The sequence below is a fragment of the Phaenicophaeus curvirostris genome, chromosome 2, assembly GCF_032191515.1.
Source record: "Phaenicophaeus curvirostris isolate KB17595 chromosome 2, BPBGC_Pcur_1.0, whole genome shotgun sequence".
Taxonomy (NCBI): domain Eukaryota; kingdom Metazoa; phylum Chordata; class Aves; order Cuculiformes; family Cuculidae; genus Phaenicophaeus; species Phaenicophaeus curvirostris.
Window position 1 is genome coordinate 11,271,128 of NC_091393.1, and position 20,444 is coordinate 11,291,571.

The 20,444-nt window shown below is 38.5% G+C and overlaps 1 protein-coding gene across 7 annotated transcripts in view; it reads right to left on the reverse strand.

Moving 5' to 3' along the window:
- The window catches only part of DOP1A (DOP1 leucine zipper like protein A), a 70,689-nt gene that overhangs the window by 22,798 nt on the left and 27,447 nt on the right, over window positions 1-20,444 (reverse strand). For 4 of the 7 annotated variants that reach the window (XM_069851207.1, XM_069851205.1, XM_069851211.1 and 1 more), the window contains exons 12-20: window positions 19,113-19,227; window positions 18,647-18,676; window positions 18,036-18,269; window positions 13,891-14,515; window positions 10,117-10,391; window positions 9,287-9,439; window positions 4,225-4,325; window positions 2,802-3,061; window positions 104-2,111 (exon numbers count right to left, since the gene is read on the reverse strand). In XM_069851207.1, the coding sequence (XP_069707308.1) occupies window positions 104-2,111; window positions 2,802-3,061; window positions 4,225-4,325; window positions 9,287-9,439; window positions 10,117-10,391; window positions 13,891-14,515; window positions 18,036-18,269; window positions 18,647-18,676; window positions 19,113-19,227 (3,801 nt within the window). Of the gene's footprint in view, window positions 1-103; window positions 2,112-2,801; window positions 3,062-4,224; window positions 4,326-9,282; window positions 9,440-10,116; window positions 10,392-13,890; window positions 14,516-18,035; window positions 18,270-18,646; window positions 18,677-19,112; window positions 19,228-20,444 lie in introns of all 7 variants that reach the window. The other 3 variants (XM_069851209.1, XM_069851212.1, XM_069851206.1) reach the window with 2 other exon arrangements.

The following is a 20,444-nucleotide window of genomic DNA, read 5'->3' on the forward strand; positions in this document are numbered from 1 at the left end:
AATTAAAGAGATTCATTTTTTAAGAATGGGTTCACCTGGTTGTAAAGTAATTCAACAAAACCAAATCTGCTTAAAAAGTTTACACATCTCTACACGCACATACCTATTATCAGATAGTCCTGTTTCATATTTATACTGCTGAATTAAATTATCCAAGTTCCTGCAGAGCTGAAGAGTCACTGAAACAACCACTCTCTGAAGAACTTTTCCCATGTAAGGCAACGTAGAAGTGATAAGGCCAATCCACTGGGGATGCATTTTACAGGCACAGTGCTGGTGTAAAGCTCGTATCACTGCGCAGAGAAACATGCCTTGGCACGTTATTGGCTGGGAATGTAAATACTGAAGAGAAGTCATCGGCTGCTGGGGACCAATGTGCTCCAAGTCCATTATGGCAAAGTCAAAGCCCGTTTCGTTTTCCTCAGGCACAGTCATTACTTTGTGTTCCAGCACAATCAGTCGCTGAAGTACTTTTAAAAGCTGTGACTGCAGAGTACTACCATTGTCAAATTCATCTTCAGAAAAATTTATAAGGCTGTCTTCAGAGAAACCTTCTTCTACAGCCACTATGTTTTTTCCAGCCATCTTTTCACTGTGCCATTTCTGTGCACTGAAGATAGAAGACAGCAGACAATGCAGGATCACTTTCTGAACCTTGCACTTGGACAACATGTCCGAGATAAAACTAGGAAAGCCCTTTGCAGAGCTTTCTATCACTTTTGCCAGCTCAGCAAAAAGAAGTGTCAGAATTTCTATACTCATCATTTGCATATTACGGTTTCCTATTAGATCTTGTGAGGTTACTTTAACATGAGTTGGATAGTGGCTCCGCATATAGTATAAACACAAGGAGATAAGAATTTCAATGTACATAGAGCTCCGAAAGTTATGGTTAGAATCAACTGGGATGTGACTATAGAAATCCTTGCCCATAACAGATATGCGATGCCTGGCTAGAAGATTCTGAAGCAATGAAAGCTGAGGAGTGTATGCATTGTTGACACTGGTTGTGGAGATAGCACTTACAAAAGCTGAAGGATTTGTTTTCAGAATGGCTTTAATTGCAGAAAAAGCATACAATGTCCTGGAAGAGTCATATAGCTGGAGATAAAGCAGCACATGTTGATACAATGGATGGATATTAAAGTTGGGAGATTTTCGCATTCCTGGGGATCCCACATCACTTTCTATTTCTGAAATTTCTCCTTCTCCACAACTGTACCAGTTTTCTAAATCAAGACCATCACTAAAGAAGACGTTTGTTTGTTTAAGCTTTTCTGTTTGGGCTTTCTTCTTCTCTTCATCTTTCTTTTTGGCTATTTTCACCTTTGGTTTTGCACCTGGTTGCTTACCAGCCTCTTTAACAATTGTTTCTTTTTCTGACATTTTTTCTGGCACCTTTCCTTTGAAGCCGAACTGAATACTACTGTGGCTTCGCTTTCTGGACTTCGACTCATTGGAAGCAAGAGTGAGATCAGAGAGAGATTGCTGGCTTTCTGCAATACAGGGTGAAGAGTTATTTCTTGAAATTTCATCTCTTATGCTCTCAAGTCCAGTCTCAGTTGAGGCCGACAGCAACTGGGAACTGTCATTACTAAGTAAACTACTCTGGCTACTTAGAATATTTTGATCTTCACTTTTTGTCACCTCTACAGAGGTGTCCAAAGGACTGAACTTACATGAAGCATCCTCAGAGTGTAGACTTGGTTTAACTGGTTCAGCCTCTTCTCCAAGACCGCTTACAACTTTGCAGATAAGATCTGTAACCACTTGTTGCACAATTTCATCAGGTGAGTCTTCTCTCAGAGTCTGAGAACTATCTTGACCACTCAGACTTTCTGTTTCCACTTCATAACTGATGTTGTCCCCAGTGGATGATTGAGAACATCCAGAGTCGGAACTCTGCAGTATCTCAACCTGATGGTCAGGAAGGTCAAAATCAGAAACAACCATTGGTATGGTCTCACTGCTGGTACTTAACAAGGAAAGTCTGTCGCTCAGAGGGTTGACAGTCAGGCTGAAGTTCTCCATTTCATCCATAGCAAGCGGTTTTTCGTTGCTTTCTTTAGGAATAATAAGTTGCTCTTGGCTTACAGGCACATGGGAAAATGCTTAAAGAAAAAAAATACACATTTTAGTCCTCAGAATAAGAATTTAGAATTAAAATTTAGAATTTTAACTAATAGCAAAACTTCAAAGTATAAAGGCATGGTAAATAATGTCTTTCCACATTAGAGCAGAAAAGAATATTGTTGATATGCAAACGACACATATTCACATAACCAAAGCAAGATTATTTTAGCAGTAGATCTTAGCAAAACAACATAATTCCCTTGTGAAACCTTTTGCAATCTTACCTACTTGTGTTTTCATTAAGAAAAAAGAACCATTAGTATCTTACTAGAACTACACAATATATGTAAACATCTTCAAACACTATCAGCATATTTTCAGCCAGCCCCACATCAGTAGTCCTAATTCAAAAAAGCATTTTATTTCTTGGTTAAGCTTCAAGTCATATTTGTAAGTTCTACTCAAGTTCAGCAAGACATAAAAAAATGCTCCACATTAAAATACTTGCATATCATCTTAATTTGAGAACAACGATACTTGGTTGTATCCAAGTATCCCACACTTGAATTAGAAAAAATATCCATGAACGCACATATAAGCAGTAGCTCTTCCACCACCTTGGTTTGTGAGTTACTTTCAACAATTCTTACTGAGCTTTTAATGTTGCACATAAACAACAAATAAAGAAATTTAATAAGCAACTTCTTACAGTCTTCTTGCATACATACCGTCAGCACAGCTAAACTTCTGCATAAACGGCTTTTCATTTTCTTCTTCAGGTGGATAGGGAGATTTAGTCCAATAACATTCAGCCTGTACTCGCTGAACAGAAACTCGCTGAGTTTTCGGATGCAGAAGCAGTAGGAGCAAAGGTTCAAGAACCCTTGCAATATCATGTCTTTGAAGGACTTGATTTAACCAGGCTTGTCCCACTGACCATGTAGAACCATCCAAGCTATTAAGGCTGTCCAGCATGATAAACAAAGATCTAGAATAGAAAGAAGATTAAACCTGGCACATATTCTACACTAGTCACAGAATAAGCACATTTTCATCTAATACACAATACATTTCAGAGCCAGTACATACTCCAGTCTCTTCTCCATATAAAGCAGTATTTTCACTGACATCCAGACTTCACAACCTTCAGTTTTACATTTCAGTCTAGCCTAATGAAGAAATGGCCAGGAAGGGCTAAAAAGACAGCTAAGATAGCTGCTCTAACAGTAGCAGTTACATAGTCAGTGCAAGCATCTGTCCATCTACTCACACAACAAGCTTTGGTTGCCTACTAAGGGTTACTGAAGTACAAAAAGATAAAAATTTGAAAGCTAATCTACACAGATACATGGAAAAGAAAAGATAACTTATTTAAAGATCTTTTCTTCAAGAACACAGACAATAAATATATTTGACAGTTCAGGACTTTCTACTGTCATTGTTCTCTGCTTTTAATAGCTTTAGCCTTTAGAATCCTTTCTGGACTTGGGGCAAATATATATATACATCGGACTCTGAATTTTACTATTTCACATCCTCCTTCATAAGCTCTTAGCTGTCTGTACAAACTTTATCACCACTTCTGCAATGAGTGACAATACTAAGCCAAAGAAATAACCATTTCACAAAACTAGTTTAGACTCTGGATCATTCAGATTTCTCTAAGAATGCAGTCTGATATCAGAATGCAAACCAAATTCCCTGCTGCTTGCTGTAAATGACATCTTCGGTGAAACACTCAGATTAAACAAAGGAATTTTAATACCTTAGTGCGTACTTGCAATTTTGTTCTTAAGTTTTCTTCGCTTTATTGTTACTTTCCATTTTCATATAACTCACTTCTGGGCTGACTTCTCTCTCCTGCTTTTTTTTCTTTTCTAATTGAATCACAGCAAGAACTGAGATACTATGTTCAATATACACAAGCATTTTAACCACAGTGATAGTCAATGAATCACATGCCCATTCCCGTCCTACTTTTTACAGCTACCAGAAAAACTTACAGCTTATATAATCATTGTGAAAACAATTTTCTCTAACATAAATCCACTTCTCATCCTTCTTCCTTCCTCTCAGTTAGACTGCGACAGTATAATGTAGTTACAAGATTTTGAAGCAAAATTAAACAGAATCACGCTTGCAGTTACCAACCTGTCAAAGGTACGCCCAAAGGAAGAAGACTTGTTAATATGAAGGTCACGGGTAAGATGCCACAGCACTGCAAACTTTGCATGAGCTTCCATTCTTACTTTCTGTGAACCAAATTGTAAGTTAGATTTATTGGAATATGCCAGCCTCTGACAAGAACCAGAAAAAGAGAGGCATACAGCAGCTTAAAAGATAATGACATTATTAAAATTAACTCTTTTGACTATGCGACCAAATCTTAACTTCTAACATTAAAAACAGTAACACGCAATCACAGGTCTCAGGGAACAATTTAGTAATGTGAAAGAATTCTCCTCCATATTGATCTTGGCTGTCTTAGTTTCAAGGTTTAGCTTGAAAAAGTTTTCGATACTTTAAGTGAGAGCTTGAACAATATTTAATTTACTCTCATGAAATGCACAGCTCTGTTTTCAGCGAGTTTATATCTATTAAGGCACTAGAAGAGATCATGAAGAGACAGCAGGAAGAAACACAAGTTTTTCAATATGAAAGTTCCAAGCATACAGATGTAGAAAGAAGAGGCAAAGAAAGAGGGATTTATAGAGATAGTATCTGGACTGATAGGATTAAACACAGTATCCAGGGAAACAAGGACATGAAAACAAATTGTCTAGAAAGAAATACCAGAATTCCCTAACTAGATATGGTCTAGATGGAGCTCATCACTAACATGCCAAATTTTGCGCTGGAATTTAGCGGCTTATTTAGAAAAACAGGGCATGCTCACTGCCCAAACAACTTCTAACAAATACAAATAATATGCAGAATATTTAATGGTGAAGATGGTATTAAAGTAAAATTTTTTTATGCCTTTATCTCTTTTCTGTGGCTGATCAAGGTGAAGACTTATTCCACCAAAGTTGTAAACAATAGTAAATGCCATGCTACCATAGGAATACATGGGTACATCTATTAATAACAGCTTTACCCAAGAGACAAGGAAGCTACACTCAGCAGCTGTAAGAATGAACAAATAAAGCACAGCAATCAGGACAGTTATACTGAAAAAAGCATCAACATTACATTCAAATACAATCAGAGCTTAAAATAAATTACTAAATAATAAGCAGAGACAAGAGGATGAAGACTGTCGCTTGTTTGTTCTTAAAATACACCTTCTAGGGAATGAATGTTAGGTATATTTCCCTCTAATCAACATGAGATCAAACTAAAAACTGTTAATACCATTGTGACAATCTGGCATGCTTGCAGACTTAAGCTACAACATACAGCCTAAGAAGCTTTGCAACAGCAATGCAACTAATGTCTGCTACAATAATGAAAGGTTTAAGTAAAAGCGATGAAACCTGAAAAATCACAGAGAGGACACGTGAGACAAAATGGAAAAAAAACCCCAAACCAACAACTAAGCAGCATTTTGGAAAGTAAAGCAAGCAACACATGTATTTAGAAAAAGTATGCTTCTCATGGGAGAAAAAACCCTGCAGTGCTGCTGCAAAATACATACAGTTACATAAAACAATTCAGTAACATGCTAAATACAGAGTGAAAAAAACAAATTCTCAAATGCCTCGCACACAAAGCCCTTGCAATCCACGGTGGGAAGCTGTCAAAAATTACTGTTTTCACAGTAAGGTTGGCAGAAATAAGTGAGAGCCATATGCACAGTTAGAGTGGTTCACAGAGCAGCCTCACAAGTGAAACTATAGATCACCAGCAGTTTTAACAACAGGCCAAGCTGTGAAATGCAGTGACTGACAGACTGGGTCACATTTGCTTTTATTGACCTGGTAACTCTCTGGTAGAAAGGCAAAAAGGTAACTGCTTCTGAAATCACACAACTGTGAGTTGCCAGAGTATGTAAGCATTTAATTCCCTATAATTCATTCCGTTGGGGCTGTGGAAACAGTTCATGTATCTAAAATTTAAGGCACTACAAAGGCCTCAAACTCAAATGTCAAATTGACAGCCTCAGTTTAAAAACAAACAAAAAGATAGAGTAACTGTCATGACCAGCAGAACACCCCCTCCCACCCCAGCAATAATAAAAGCTAAGCATGTGCTTTATGTATTGGGAAGCAGAGAATATATTCTGATAAGTGTCTCCTACAGTCTCCTACATGTCTGTTGCCAAATTCCAAAAAGGCCCCTTTGGCAAGCATGAAACAGGAGGCTCATCACAGACCTAAAAGAAACACCGTGTCAACAATCTGAACGTCCACCAGCTTAAAAAGATTTTGAAAATACTACCTTACTTGAATTAGCTAAACTGACAGCAAAATAGAAGTAGTCAATAGGGCAACCAAGATCACTTCTAAATCCCAACCAGCAGTGAGATGAGACCTTTGTGCAATAAACAATGGGAGAAATCCACCACGCTGAGTCATGAGCAGACATTATAACCTGTGGTAGCAGAACAGGAGACAGGACAAGTGACACAACAATAAGTAACTGAACAGCATTATCAGAGGCAAAGAAGCAGCTCTCCAGCTACTTGAGAGGTTCTGCTCAAATTATAGTCTATGGCTTTTGACATGAGACAGAGGTGGAAAGTAAAGACCTTCAAGAAAGGAGTAGCCTCAGTGGCAGACTGCAAAGAAATGCGCAGACAGCTCACAATCCAGCTGCCACATCAGTCAGAGCAGAGCAATTCAGAACATTTCCCACACAGGCAATTGCTGTTAGAGCAGTTTATTAGTTGCCCTTTAGAACTGGCAAGCATGGCAGAAATTGAATTAAATATTTTAATAACTAGAGGGGCCACATGAGACTGGAGAAGAATTGTAGAAGCTTCTTTGTCAAGAATATCGAGTTATTGCAATTCCTCTGTTTCCCAAGAGTGAAAAAGAATCTCACAGTAACATTTCAGATGGAAATAATGAACCAAGACAAGTGTTAGAAGATTGAACTCAGAAATATATAGCACAGTGTATTTGGTTCGCATGACAAAGTCTTTGTAGTCAGGGGCTACAAGGGTGGCTGCTGTGAGAAGCTCCTAGAAGAGCTCCTGATGTCCAAAAGAAGCAATGCCAGCCAGCTCCAAGACAGACCTGCTGCTGGCCGAGGCCAATCCCACCAGCGACAGTGGCAGAACCTCTGTGATAACATATTTAAGAAGTGGGGGAAAAACAGTCTGCACAACAGTAACTGCAGCTGGAGAGAGGAGTGAGAATATGTGAGAGAAAACTCTGCAGACACTAAGGTCAGTGATGAAGGAGGGGGAGGATGTGCCCTGGGCATCAGAGCAGGTTCCCCTGCAGCCTGTGGTGAAGACCATAGTGAGGAAGGCTGTCTGCCTGCAGCCCAAGGAGGTCCACGGCAGAGCAGATGTTCACCTGCAGCCAGTGGAAGACCCCACTTCAGGGCAGGTGGGTGTGCCCAAAGGAAGCTGCGATCGCATGGGAAGCCTGCCCTTGATCAGGCTCCTGGCAGGTCCTGTGGAGAGAGGAGTCCATGCTGGAGCAGGTTTACTGACAGGACTTGTGATTTTGTGGGGAGCCTATTACGGAGCAATTTGTTCCTGAAGGACAGCACCCTGAGGAAGGCAGCCACACTGAAGCAGTTTGTGAAGAACTGTAGCTGATGGGGGAAGGACTCATATTGGAGAAGTTTGTGGAGGACTGTCTCCCATGGAAGGGACCCCATGCGGGAGCAGGGGAAGAGTGTGAGGAGTCCTCCCCCTGAGGAGGAAGGAGTGGTAGAGACAACATGTGATGAACTCCCATTCCCTATGTCCCTCCACTACCAGGAGGAAGGAGGTGGAGAACAACAGGAGTAAAGTTAGGTGCAGGAAGAAGGAAGGTGCGGGGGCGGAGGGAAGGTGTTTTTAAGATTTGTTTTTATTTCTCATTATACAACTCTGATTAGATTGGCGATAAATTAAGACTAACTGATCCTCAAGTCAGGCCTGTTTAGCTTGTGATGGTAATTGCTGAACGATATCCCTGTCCTTATCTCGGACCATGAGCCTTCCATTATACTTTCTTTCCCCTGTCCAGCTGAGGAGGGGAGTGATGGAGCAGTTTTGGTCAACACCTGACATTCAACCAGGGTCAACCCACCACATGAATGCAGCTCTTGGAATTTGGAAATAAAATCTTATTAATTACAAGCTTACAAGCTGCTCTTTTGTCTTGTATTTACATTAACTCTTAGAAAAGTAGCCAGAATTAGATAATACATAAAAATGGTCAGAAAGACCAAAGAAAACCAATTCACTGTTGCTTAAAAGGAAAATGGAATTAAGGCTAAAGCAGCAAACTAATAATATCAGCAGAAACACGAGAACGTGTCTCACAGAAAAGGAAAGGAATTGAAAACAGATCTCAGACTGTAAAAAGAAGGTGGTGACACAAAGGAAAAGACAGTAAGGACACCTCAGCTGAAAGAGAGAAAGGAGAAAGCAAAAGGATAGAAAGATAAAGGGGACCATACATGACTGTCTTAAATAAGGAATCCAACCCCACTGTTGAGAAACACAACAGAGACACAGTGATGCCAATAATGTGGTTGTTGCTCTTTCTCCATGTTCTATGGAGAAAAGGAAGCAGAAATTCTACATGCTACACTAGGACAAATTATTAAACCAAATGCAACAGTTAGGTGAAACAGAAGGGAGCACTCCAGAGGACTGGCAGCAGTTGGTTAGAACATAACAGAAGAAAACACGTTTGTGTCTGGTGGAGCTGTACAGGGAAAGAAGAGTGGTTAGGACAACTGGAATGGAATCTAGAAAACCTATATTCAATTATTAACACTACAAACACTTTCATAGGTTTATGAAACACCAAGATGTCATGGAAATAGGGCTCACCTACCACAGACATGAGGTTAATGCTACTTGTGATTAGGAATATAGGAAAGAGGGTGGTAACACCAGAGGGTGGACAAACCTGATGTTCTACATACAAGTAAGATATAAGAGTATATTTGATGTTTGAAACAATCAACATAAGGCAATGTTTTTTCAATACTGAAGTTATTCATGCCCATACCCTCCCCTGAGGCACCAAGTCCTTTTTCTAAATATATGTCTATAGTTACATACTTAAGCAATCTTCTGGTAAATATATGAACAACTTGCCTTGTCTCTGTGAGTCAGCTGCTGACTAATAACATCTTCACAAATGCTAGAAGATGGAACAAGGTTGTGCAGCTGGTAGAAGAGCTCCACACTCTTCTGATGATGCTGAGGAGTTCCATCACCCAACTGGTCCCAAAGAGTTAAAGCTATATGCTTTGTACACGAAAAGAAAAGTTGCAAGAGATGCAAGTGAATGAGTATCACGCCTTGTTTTGTTCTAGACTACATCGACATCTATGTAATGATTAAAGACATTAAATAAGACGATACCATATGACCAACAGGTAATCTATAAAACTGGCTTTTTCTTGTTGGTGTGAACATAAGAACTGCCTGAAACACTGCAATAATTTATAACATAAAAAAATTCCTTTTAAGGGTCGGAACTTGCAGGCATATCCAGAGATAAGTTTTCATTTAAATATAATTAACTACAAAATTCACCCTGCTGCTAAACATCTTTTGTAAATGATTTCTTAGATAACTTACACAAACGCAGAGACTGTGGTTTACCAGAATCCTGCAATACGCACATCTCTGTTTCATATCTTCACTAATTAGTGATGCCATTCAATCATGCTTTATTCATATTTTAGAAATAGTAATTAAAACCAGGATTTTTACCCAAGCAGTCAGCAAAATAACCAGTGGGAAAACTTACTATGTATTTTCATACAGAGTCTACACAGTTTACAATTGTTATCAAAATACTCAGCGTGAAAATTTGGTTTACCACACTAAGGATGGTAAAATGGCCAAGAATGTCAGTTGACTTTCACCAGCCAGTAAAAGAAGTCCATACAAAATCCCAATGACATACTGCGTTGTACCTTGAAAAAATCTGTCTTTTCAGCCATGTATCTCAGATTGCCTTGAGTAAGAGGAGGTCTGATGACCACAGCCACTCTTCCTTGGTTAGGGCTAAGAGGCTGAGCAGTTTCCACACTGTTCAGATTTTCTCCGGTGACAACAGCAACAGATTGAGTCAATCCAACCAAGTCCATCACAAGGGAAATAGTAACACCTTGAACACTGAAATCGCCTGCTTGCTTGCAAGCATTCATTAAAGTCTGTAGCCACAGTGGAGGCTGTACTTGTTCACAATCTGGAAAAAAAAAAATCACAGATGATACATTAATTTAACCATTTCAAATATTATTAGTTATTCCTCTTATATTCCATATGCAGACTGGTCCTTTGTCTTTCATATTTAAACCTGCTTGTTGTATATGTTTAGGAAAATGTATGCAGGAGAAAGATAGTTCTTGATTTATCTCTTACCTTTAAAACAATCTAATTAGGAAAGAAATGTTACATCACTTCAAACATTTAGTAAGCAAAAATAAACAGGAAAATTTGAAGAAGACTAATTTTATGGAAATGCATCCACATGATTTCATATTTAGATAAAAATGGGCTTCTAGTAGTTTGCACATCCTTTCAACGACATTCCTCCTTCAAAAAACTCTTGAGAGCAATCAAGCCTTAACAATGTAGCTTGTAGTCTGGAATTATTCTACAGTATTATTCTTATGTCTTATATTATATAGATAACATACTATACATAGATGCAGAATTCTTAGCTTATATATAAAAATAATGTATGTAAAGTTTAAACTCACAAAAAAAATAGACATTTTCCTGGCAACAATTTAAAAGCAAAATTATCCATGCAAATGGATGTTCTGAGTGTCAGAAACTTGATCCTATTAGGTCATACTCTGCTTTCACTGTAGCTGGTTGTTTTCCCTTTCTTCCTATCCCCCCTTAATATCACACACTGGCCTGATAACACAAGCACCTTTCTCTGAATTTCAGTCAACTTTCCAAGTGGATAATGCACCTCTTTATTTCAGAGGTGTCAAAGTAATTTTTCTTAGAACTTCAAAAGGACTTTATTGATTGTGTTCCGAAAACAGGCAAATGCTTTTAGAATCATACACAAGCAAAGTTATGTTGAATCCTCAACATAAGAAGGATATGGAACTGTTGGAATGAGTCCAGAGGAGGGCTACAAAGATGATCAGAGGGCTGGAGCATCTCTCATACGAGGACAGGCTGAGAGAGTTGGGCTTGTTCAGCAGGTAGAAGAGAAGGCTCCGAGGAAACCTTATAGTGACCTTCCAGTACCTGAAGGAGGTTACAAGAAAGCTGGGGAGGGACTGGGGAGGGCTTGTCATGATAGGACTAGGGGGAATGTCTATAAACTGGAGAGGGGAAGATTCAGATTAAACATTAGAAGGAAGTTCTTCCCAATGACAGTGGTGAGGCACTGGCACAGGTTGCCCAGGGAAGCTGTGGCTGCCCCATCCCTGGAGGTGTTCAAGGCCAGGTTGGATGGGCCTTCGGCAGCCTCATCTAGTGGGATGTCCCTGTCCATGGCAGGGGGATTGGAACTAGATAATCTTTAAGGTCCCTTCCAACCCAAACTGTTCTATGATTCCAAGTGTTACTTAACAGGCACAAATACAGCATCAATTTAGAATTGAAGAGGACAATGCAATTTCCAATTTCATCCACAACAGCTAATTTTGTAGTGTGGATTGTAGCCTAAATATGCCTAACAGTTCCACATAATGTTCTAGAATTAACAGATATTGGTTGGACTCGATGATCCTGTGGGTCTCTTCCAACCTGGTGATTCTATGATTCTACATAAACATTATTCTGAGATTGACTCATTTCCCTTTTTAATTTCTTCCATTAAAAAAACCACACACTTATCTGAGAAATTAAGCATACAGCAAAATTTAAGTACAATTACGTTCTATCAATATCAGATTAATTTAGCTCCTTCAAGTAAACAGACTGATGACTCTCACCTTTGATTAAAGGCAATTGGGTCACATCACATATGTAACCCATCAAAAGCATGTTCCAAACTTAGGAACACTTCAAATAAAAACAGCCTCTTCTGCAGCAGAAACACATATCAAGAGGTGAAAAAGTGCAAATTATGTCAACTTCCATCTCCCATTCTCCATCTATTCTGCTGGCATTCCCTGTTACGGGAAGCAGGACTCCCAGGACAGCAGTGCAGACCCATTCCCATAACTATTCCCATTGGCCTTGCTGTTCCATACAACAGATGTTTACCTCAACAAAATTTTTCCACGGATTTCAACTGCCTACAATTTATGTTTATTCCTCAGTCCCATTGTTCAATAGACTGCAAATGCAACAGCACTGATGGGAAGGTTCAGATGATGTAAGAGCAATGCAAATCCAAGACATTTAACAAAGTGAGAAGGCTCCCTAGAATCACTGCCTTCATATGAGGCACATACTACTCAAGATCTACAGGCTTCCTGCTTTAGAGTTTACAAGGCAGTAATAACCAAAAGTGCTACATCCACAGAAAAGTAATAAGCAAACAATTAATTTTTTAAGTATTTTTAGTCTTCTGCCACAATACTCATTTGTAGGCTGCTGTAACCTGTGCTAATATCTTTTACAAAAGGTGACACCCCTTCAGAAACGCAATACTCTTTTTTGATAAACAGCCATAACCAAGTGGTCTTCAACTGACAAATATTTGATAAGTTTGGATCTCACAAAATCAAAGACGTGCTCTGTTCCTGGGCTGTATAATAAAGACATACACAATGCATACGAAAGACTACAAGAACAGAAGCATCAGTCACATTAAATTAACACACTTGTTTCCGAAAGCCAAAAAATTGTTCATCTTTAAGTAGTGCCCACTGCTCAGCCTGTAACAGATTTTGAAAGTTGTGGGTAAGAACAGAATATGCAACCGTGAAGTTCCCTAGAACAAATAAAATCACAGAAGATGACTGTAACAGTAGCCAAAATTATTGTAAATATATTTCTTGCATGCTCCAAGCATATCCATCATGACAGCATTTTAAAGCAGCAACTCTCAAGCTACAGACCAGAAGTCGTCAAAATTAGAACTGCAAACTGAAGACCTTACAAACTGTAAAGAGGATTGTCCATCTAAAAATGTCACATTTTACAGTAATCCAGAACTGTCAACATTAATATCATTTCTGTATCTGAATGTGTTCATCTATCTGTGAACACATTAATACTTCACAAAACCCACCATTTTTTTGTTTTCCAATGCAACTGTAGATAGAAGGATTGTTTTCAAGAACTGTTCCTTTAATAAGGGGAAAATAAAGCTAATTAATTTCTTATCTAGTATGACTTCTATTGGACAGAAGCTTATAATTGGCATATATTGCACAGTGATCAATGTGCACATCAATCCATAATTGCTAAAAAGATGCTAAAAACCTATTTGATGCCAGCTGTGACTATTACAGAATACGACAAAGAAAACACTGTGGGTCCCTACAGTAGAGAGGAACATCGGGAAATCTAGATTCTGCTCTCAAGGTTTCAGCTTTGCTAATTGATACTAATTACTGTCATATGCCATGCCAGCAATATTCTTAAAATCTATGAGAAAATGGTTTCATTTCCAATAAACAGACCCACTGACACACAGAAGGAAACTTACATTTCTGAGAACAACAGCAAACAGCAACACACACAAAGCATGAATACTGTGATATTAAACTAGGTGGGGAGGGGAGCGGGGAATAAAAGCAAAGAACAAAAAAGAACGCACTTACCAACTTCAGGCTTCCCAGGATGTAATTCTGAAGTACGGTTTCCTTCAGCAATATACACAGGAAAGCTCGAACATTCAAGATACAACTGACACGCAGCAATAAAAGCAGGAAGGTATTCTTTTGGTGTTTTTTTCTTGTTTGTTTTCTTCATCTTAGCATCACCTTGTGATTCTCTATCCCATTTTGCGGTCTGTCCTTGATCTCTGGTGGGGTCTACTGGAAGTTCTGCCCCTAAAGGCTGAGACAGGGAATTACTCTGAATGATATACAGGTTGATAAATCTGGTTAAAAACTGTTGGACATACTCCAAACAGCACTGCATTGCAGTCTTTTGGATCGTTTTCCCACTTCGAGTTGCTGTCCCATGTGTCACTATGGAGGGAGGTTGTACAATGGTTTCCTCAGATCCCACGGTTGATGCTGTCTCAGTCTCTGAGGATGTGCTACCAATAATAGGAATGCCAGGTGCTCCGTGACCTTCATTCAGTGCTCTATCAATGTCATCAGCTGTATCTGCCTGGTACTGTACAAACTCAGTGAATCCACTTTCTGATGACCGACTGCTTGGAGGATTTTCACCATCTTCAAACACATCATTGGGATTTTCAAGTGAAACTGACGGCACCTGAGTGAGATTAAAGTTTAATGATTGTTCAAAACGGGTTATTTAGGTCCTACAGAGAAAATATTTATTTGCTTCTCCATTTGAAAGAAGCAATTTTATTCCACAGTTTTAAATCTACTCACATAAATACATCTTATGCAAAGTCATGTTTGATTTTTCAGTAAGCTTGCCAGACCAAGCTAAGCTAACTATAAAAGAAAAAAAATCCCAACACTGTTTATCAAGTAAAACACTTAAAATATTATTGCTTTTAACACTTTCTTTATATCATAATAATGTCTTTTTTTATGAAAGAATACCACAATGTATAGGCACAGGTACTAGTTTACATAGCATCATAACTTGAAATGTTCACACACCAAAGAAAACCCCACACTTCCAGCAGAGAGCAGGACACTGAACTGAGTTGGTTACAGTCACTTTAGCTAGCAAGATTCTCTTAATATTTTTAGATTTTAGCAGGTTCTACAAAGGGACAAAATGTTATTTATCTGTCAATCAGAAACTGCTCTAGTCAAAGCAGTAAAAATCGCCTGCAGGCAAAGGAGACAAAGAGGAGGTGACAGCCAGAAAGAATAGGAAGACTTGACAGAGTAGAAAAAAAGTACACACTGCTCTGATCATGCTTTTGAAGTTCCCACTGTACAAGTAAACAATTGCATTAGATATTAGATTAAATTAGCCTAATGGCTGTCTACATACACTACTGATAGAAGAACCACAACTATTAAAGTTTTGTCTCATTAGGAAAGCAGGATAAGTGTAATTAACTTTACAACTATAAGTTGTCAAAAGATCTTAAAGTAAACTATGGAGCTGTAAATGAAGAATAAAATCTTTCATAGCTTGATAACAGTTTTTCCATTTCCACATTCATATTAACAATGCCAGCTCAATTTCTCAACAAAATTTATGCTCTTTGAATGAAGAAATTGTCTATAAAATGTGGATGGAATCTTAATTCATAGATGTATACGTGGTACAATTTAACAAACTAGCATCTTTCATTTTATATACCAATCCCAAGATTTGGAAGTTGGGGATTTCCTTCAAATACTAAGTTTTACAATTATAAAAGAAGAAATAAATGTTCATTTAAAAACTACTAACCCCTTGCAACTAGAAAGAAACAAAATCACCTAGAAAGGAGGTTTGGTCCAGCAAGAGGAGTTCTCCATGACTTCCTGAGCGCCTTAACTCCTCATCTGTTCAGAATACGCACAAATCTGGTGAATAATTTCTACTCAAAAAGAATCCATAGCAGCTTCCTGGGCTGCTCTAAATCCCTATGAACTCATTGGTAACTGGTAGCATAGCTGCTGCTTTTTGGTGAGAAAGTGAAGTGGATAGGGAAACAACTTAAATAGGAATGCATTGAACACAGGGAGTAAATGCAGGTGAAGAACACACCCACATACTTCTCTCATCTACCTATCTTGTCAGCAATGGCAGATGTGGCCTGAGAGCTAAAGTGCCCTGAAGTTGTCTTGCTGTCTGACATCCTAATCACTAGCCATCTTAAATACAGATTTTGAGCATAATCTAAAAATATGAATAACTTGTAATAATAACTATGAACAAACACAGAGACATTGTTACATACGGTGAATATACAGGTCTTATGAGGAATGGCTGAGAGAGCTGGGGTTGTTTAGCCTGGAGAAGAGGAGGCTGAGGGGAGACCTCATTGCTCTCTACAACTACCTGAAAGGAGGTTGTAGAGAGGAGGGTGCTGGCCTCTTCTCCCAAGTGACAGGGGACAGGACAAGAGGGAATGGCCTCAAGCTCCATCAGGGCAGGTTTAGGCTGGACATTAGGAAAAAAATTTTCACAGAAAGGGTCATTGGGCACTGGCAGAGGCTGCCCAGGGAGGTGGTTGAGTCACCTTCCCTGGAGGTGTTTAAGGCACGGGTGGATGAGGTGCTAAGGGGCATGGTTTAGTGTTTGATAGGAATGGTTGGACTCGATGACCCGGTGGGTCTCTTCCAACCTGGCTTTTCTATCATTCTATGAATTACATCTTCCTTTACCAGAGATGGAATAAGAATGAAAAGTTCTTTGAGACCATCTCTGGTATTAACAAGTATCAAAAAAGCTTAGAAAGAGATAAAGGGTGATTCTGCCTTATAAAAATCAACACAAAAAGAGACTAGAAATATGGTAATTAATTTCACTCTTATCTCTTAATAGAAGATGTGGCCACATAAAGATCAGTTGTAATTGAACAAAAAAGTTCATTGAAGGTTCAATAGGCAACATCATTCAATCGAAACGGGATTTAAAAAAAAAAAAAGTGAAAGAACAAAACCTGGCAGGTATCAGCTGGCTAGAAAGAATAAGGACAGGATCCTGCATAAAGCATGTAGGAGTCCTAATGGACAAGGTGAACACAAGCCAGCAGTGGATCGTTCTGGTGGAGAAAGCCAACCACATACGGGACTGTATTAGCAACGGTACAGCCAGCAAGTCAAGGCAAGTGATTAGACCCCTCTGCTCTGCACTTTCAAGACCACATCTGGAATACAGAGCGCAAGTTTGCACTCAGTACATCAATGTTTGTTTTGCAAGTCCAGTGGAGGGCCACCACAGGAGCAAGTGACACAGAAGGAATGCTCAGAGAACTGGATTTGCCTAACCTTAAGAAAAAGAATGCTAAGGGTTGCGGAAAGGGAGAAGGTGTCTTATTGCTGTCTGTGACTTCCCATTAGGTACATGGAGGCACATTCAAAAACCCACAGTGAAAGAAGAGGCAACAAGCAATCTGCAATAATGGAAATTCTGATTAAATGACAATTGTGGAATCCATATCCTTGGAGATACTCAAAACTAAGCTGGATATGATCCTGAGTGACCTGATCTAGCTTTAAAGTAGAATCTAACTTAGAAAACAGCCCTGCTTTGAGCAGTGACCTGCAACTGTCACTTCCAACCTAAGTTATTATATGACATTTCTCTAGTTTCTTCAGCTGGAGAATAAGGATTTCAGGGCATGTCACTTAACATACCTTAAGGAGCAATGGTTGTGTAGACCAAACTACACAATGTTAAATGAGAAAAACAACCCAGCAGCTCTTTTTCTGTCACTTCTGTTTATTTATTACATGATTTTAATGGTTATTAATCTGTTGCACATAAATTGGTTGAGAGGAGAATTTACATATGCCTGATACTTAACCAAAATGAAGAATTCTTTTGAGTCCAGTTGTTCTACATGATCAGTCCCTTCAAGTGCAGTGCAACTTCAAACCTCAATTGATGAGTTAATTATTAGGCCCTCATTCTGAAGTGATTTATACACGTTCAATATTAAATCTAGATAAAGTCCCTTAAGAATCAAGATCTTTTACCACAATGAAGCACACCATTATATTTTCTTTTGATGATCCAAGTTTCCCATGTATTGTGTATTAAATTAAATCTAATCAGATTTGTATGCGGTTCAGCACAGACTTAGAAAGCCCTCTTGCCCTCTCCACACAAAAAGCATGTTACCAAGATGCTGAAAAACATCATCAGTTACCTTCTTATTTTCCCATTCTTTGATGGAGCTGCTGTGTCCACTAGGAAGCTGCAGGACACCATCCGTACCAGCAGATAGCAATGGAGGTTGAACCTTACTAAGGATCTTCGAGCAGAGCCTGAGAGAATCAGTAAGCTCGGACAAGTGCAGAGTATGAAGATGGCTCGTCAACGCAGAAATCATTCTGAGCAACAGCTGAGGCAAGTGTTCCGTCTGTATTTCAATGTAAGTCTCCTAATAAAGCAAAACTGATTAATTGTAACATCAAATTTCACCCTGAAAGTTATCTTCTATAACAGTTGTACCTATCACTTGCGTTCAAAACATACGGAACTTGGAAAAAGGTAAATTAATATCTTAATATCCAACAATAAGAAATACATGCTTTACTTAAAAAAAAATACAAAATTAATTCTACAGTTGGGGAACCAACAAATACAAATATATTTAGCTCTTTTTCATTACATCTTGCTCATTACACAACAAACATTAATCATAACAATAAGGCCAAAGAATGCCACTACTGTTACTTTAATAACCTTAATGTAAATGTTTAAGAAAGAAAGATAAACAAATAAAGAACTAGAGGGAAAACAGGCTGATTGCCATACCTGACACAGCACTCTCATACTTCTAGTAGGCTTTAAAATGAGAAAGCAAAAAATTGAAGAAAGACAGGTATAAGCAGTTTCAACAGTCTTTGCTACATTAAGCAATGTCAACAGAAAAAGAAGACACAACTTATGACATTTTAAAAAGCCTTAAAAGAAAACTGCAGATCTAAACTAGCAACTAAAACTTCAAAATACTACATTTGTAACAAATATAGTGTAGTTTTAGAAAAAACAAATCGAATACAGATAAAAATTTTCAGGTATAAGCATCATAAGAACGATTTTGGTTACACCCAACCAGTCTCTCAAGAAGCATACAATGAAACCAAAACCTCCTCTAAAGATGTCCACCAATTTATAGCAATACACTTCAAGAAGAACAATTAATTAAGCAGATACAGTATTTCTGTAGACTATAAATACAGAGAATCCCAGTATTAGCAACAAATAAAGCAATTCTTACCAAAGAAACTATATCCAACAAAAAATCCACTAACAAGCAGAAATTTGTCAGGGGTAACTCAGACTGCTCACTACCACCTCCAGGCCCCGTTTGAAGTCTGGCATGTAAGGTCCGCCTGCAAAATTCAAACAGGGTTTCATGATATTTTTCCCTCCCCCTTACATTGTCCATGGTTCTGTAACTTGATGCAAAGCTGTACATATCAGGGGTAGTCCCTATACACAAATAGGCAATCTCTCATTCTACTCTGAAGAGGTACATTTGACCTCATTGCTGCTTTTTCTGAAAGTGTGCAAGTAGCCTTTCACTGTAAACCAGTCTTCATTCATAAAATATGGAAATTCAGGCTACAGAAAATTGTATCTGAGACTCCACAATATACACTAATATTTACTACTATGAGTATGGGCACCAATAATAGAATTAGGGGATATTGCTGCTGGAAGGACAGTAATTGTGAAGAGATGTAAACCCAAGGCATTAAGCACTTGAGATAAAGGCAACAAAAAGTGAAATAAAAGGCCCATGAAGCTTTAAAGCTGTGAAAAGAAAAACAAAACAAGCTCTCTTAAAAGTCCACTTCAACATCAGCTCACCACATTGTTTTACTATCGACAAGAAATCATATGCTTAGTGAATGAAGATGGAATAAAAATCCCCTGTGAAATCAGTTTGCAAGCTGACAATATTATAAGCAAAGTATATAAAATACAGAATAATATTGTTTCTCCAATTTATTTACTATGCTGGGAGTGGTGGTGAGGGCAGTGCCACATTTTCAGCAACTGTTAATCCTTCCCTTCTGTTTTAGAGAGGTTCATGAACATACATGCCAGGACTAAAAAGTGGATGTCTTTGAAATAACAGATTCATTATGGAAACCAAATCTGAAACAGTGGCAGTAAGCATTTAGCAAGAGGATTTAAAAAATCTACTACATTTAAATTGCACCCTGTCAGTAATCTACATTTGAAAAGTAGCACTCTACCTAACCCATACCTCCATTGGGTCACTATCTCTCTAACAACTATGCTATTTGAGCTCCTTCTTCAGCTTAAACCAAACTGTCATGGAGTGTCCTACAACTCTGATCACCTTAGCAGCCCTCTACTAGAGCCTCTTCAGTCTCTCAACACACCTCCTTAAGTGAGGTGCTCAAAGCTGCACACAATATTCCACATGTGACCTTAGAAACACTTAAGTGAAAGGAAAAATAACTTCCTTTCACCTGCTGAACGCAGTCCCCCTAAAGTAGCCCAAGACACAGTTTTCTTTACTTACGAGGGCACACTGTTGGCTTATTAAAAAATTTAGCATTTAAATATCGTAATA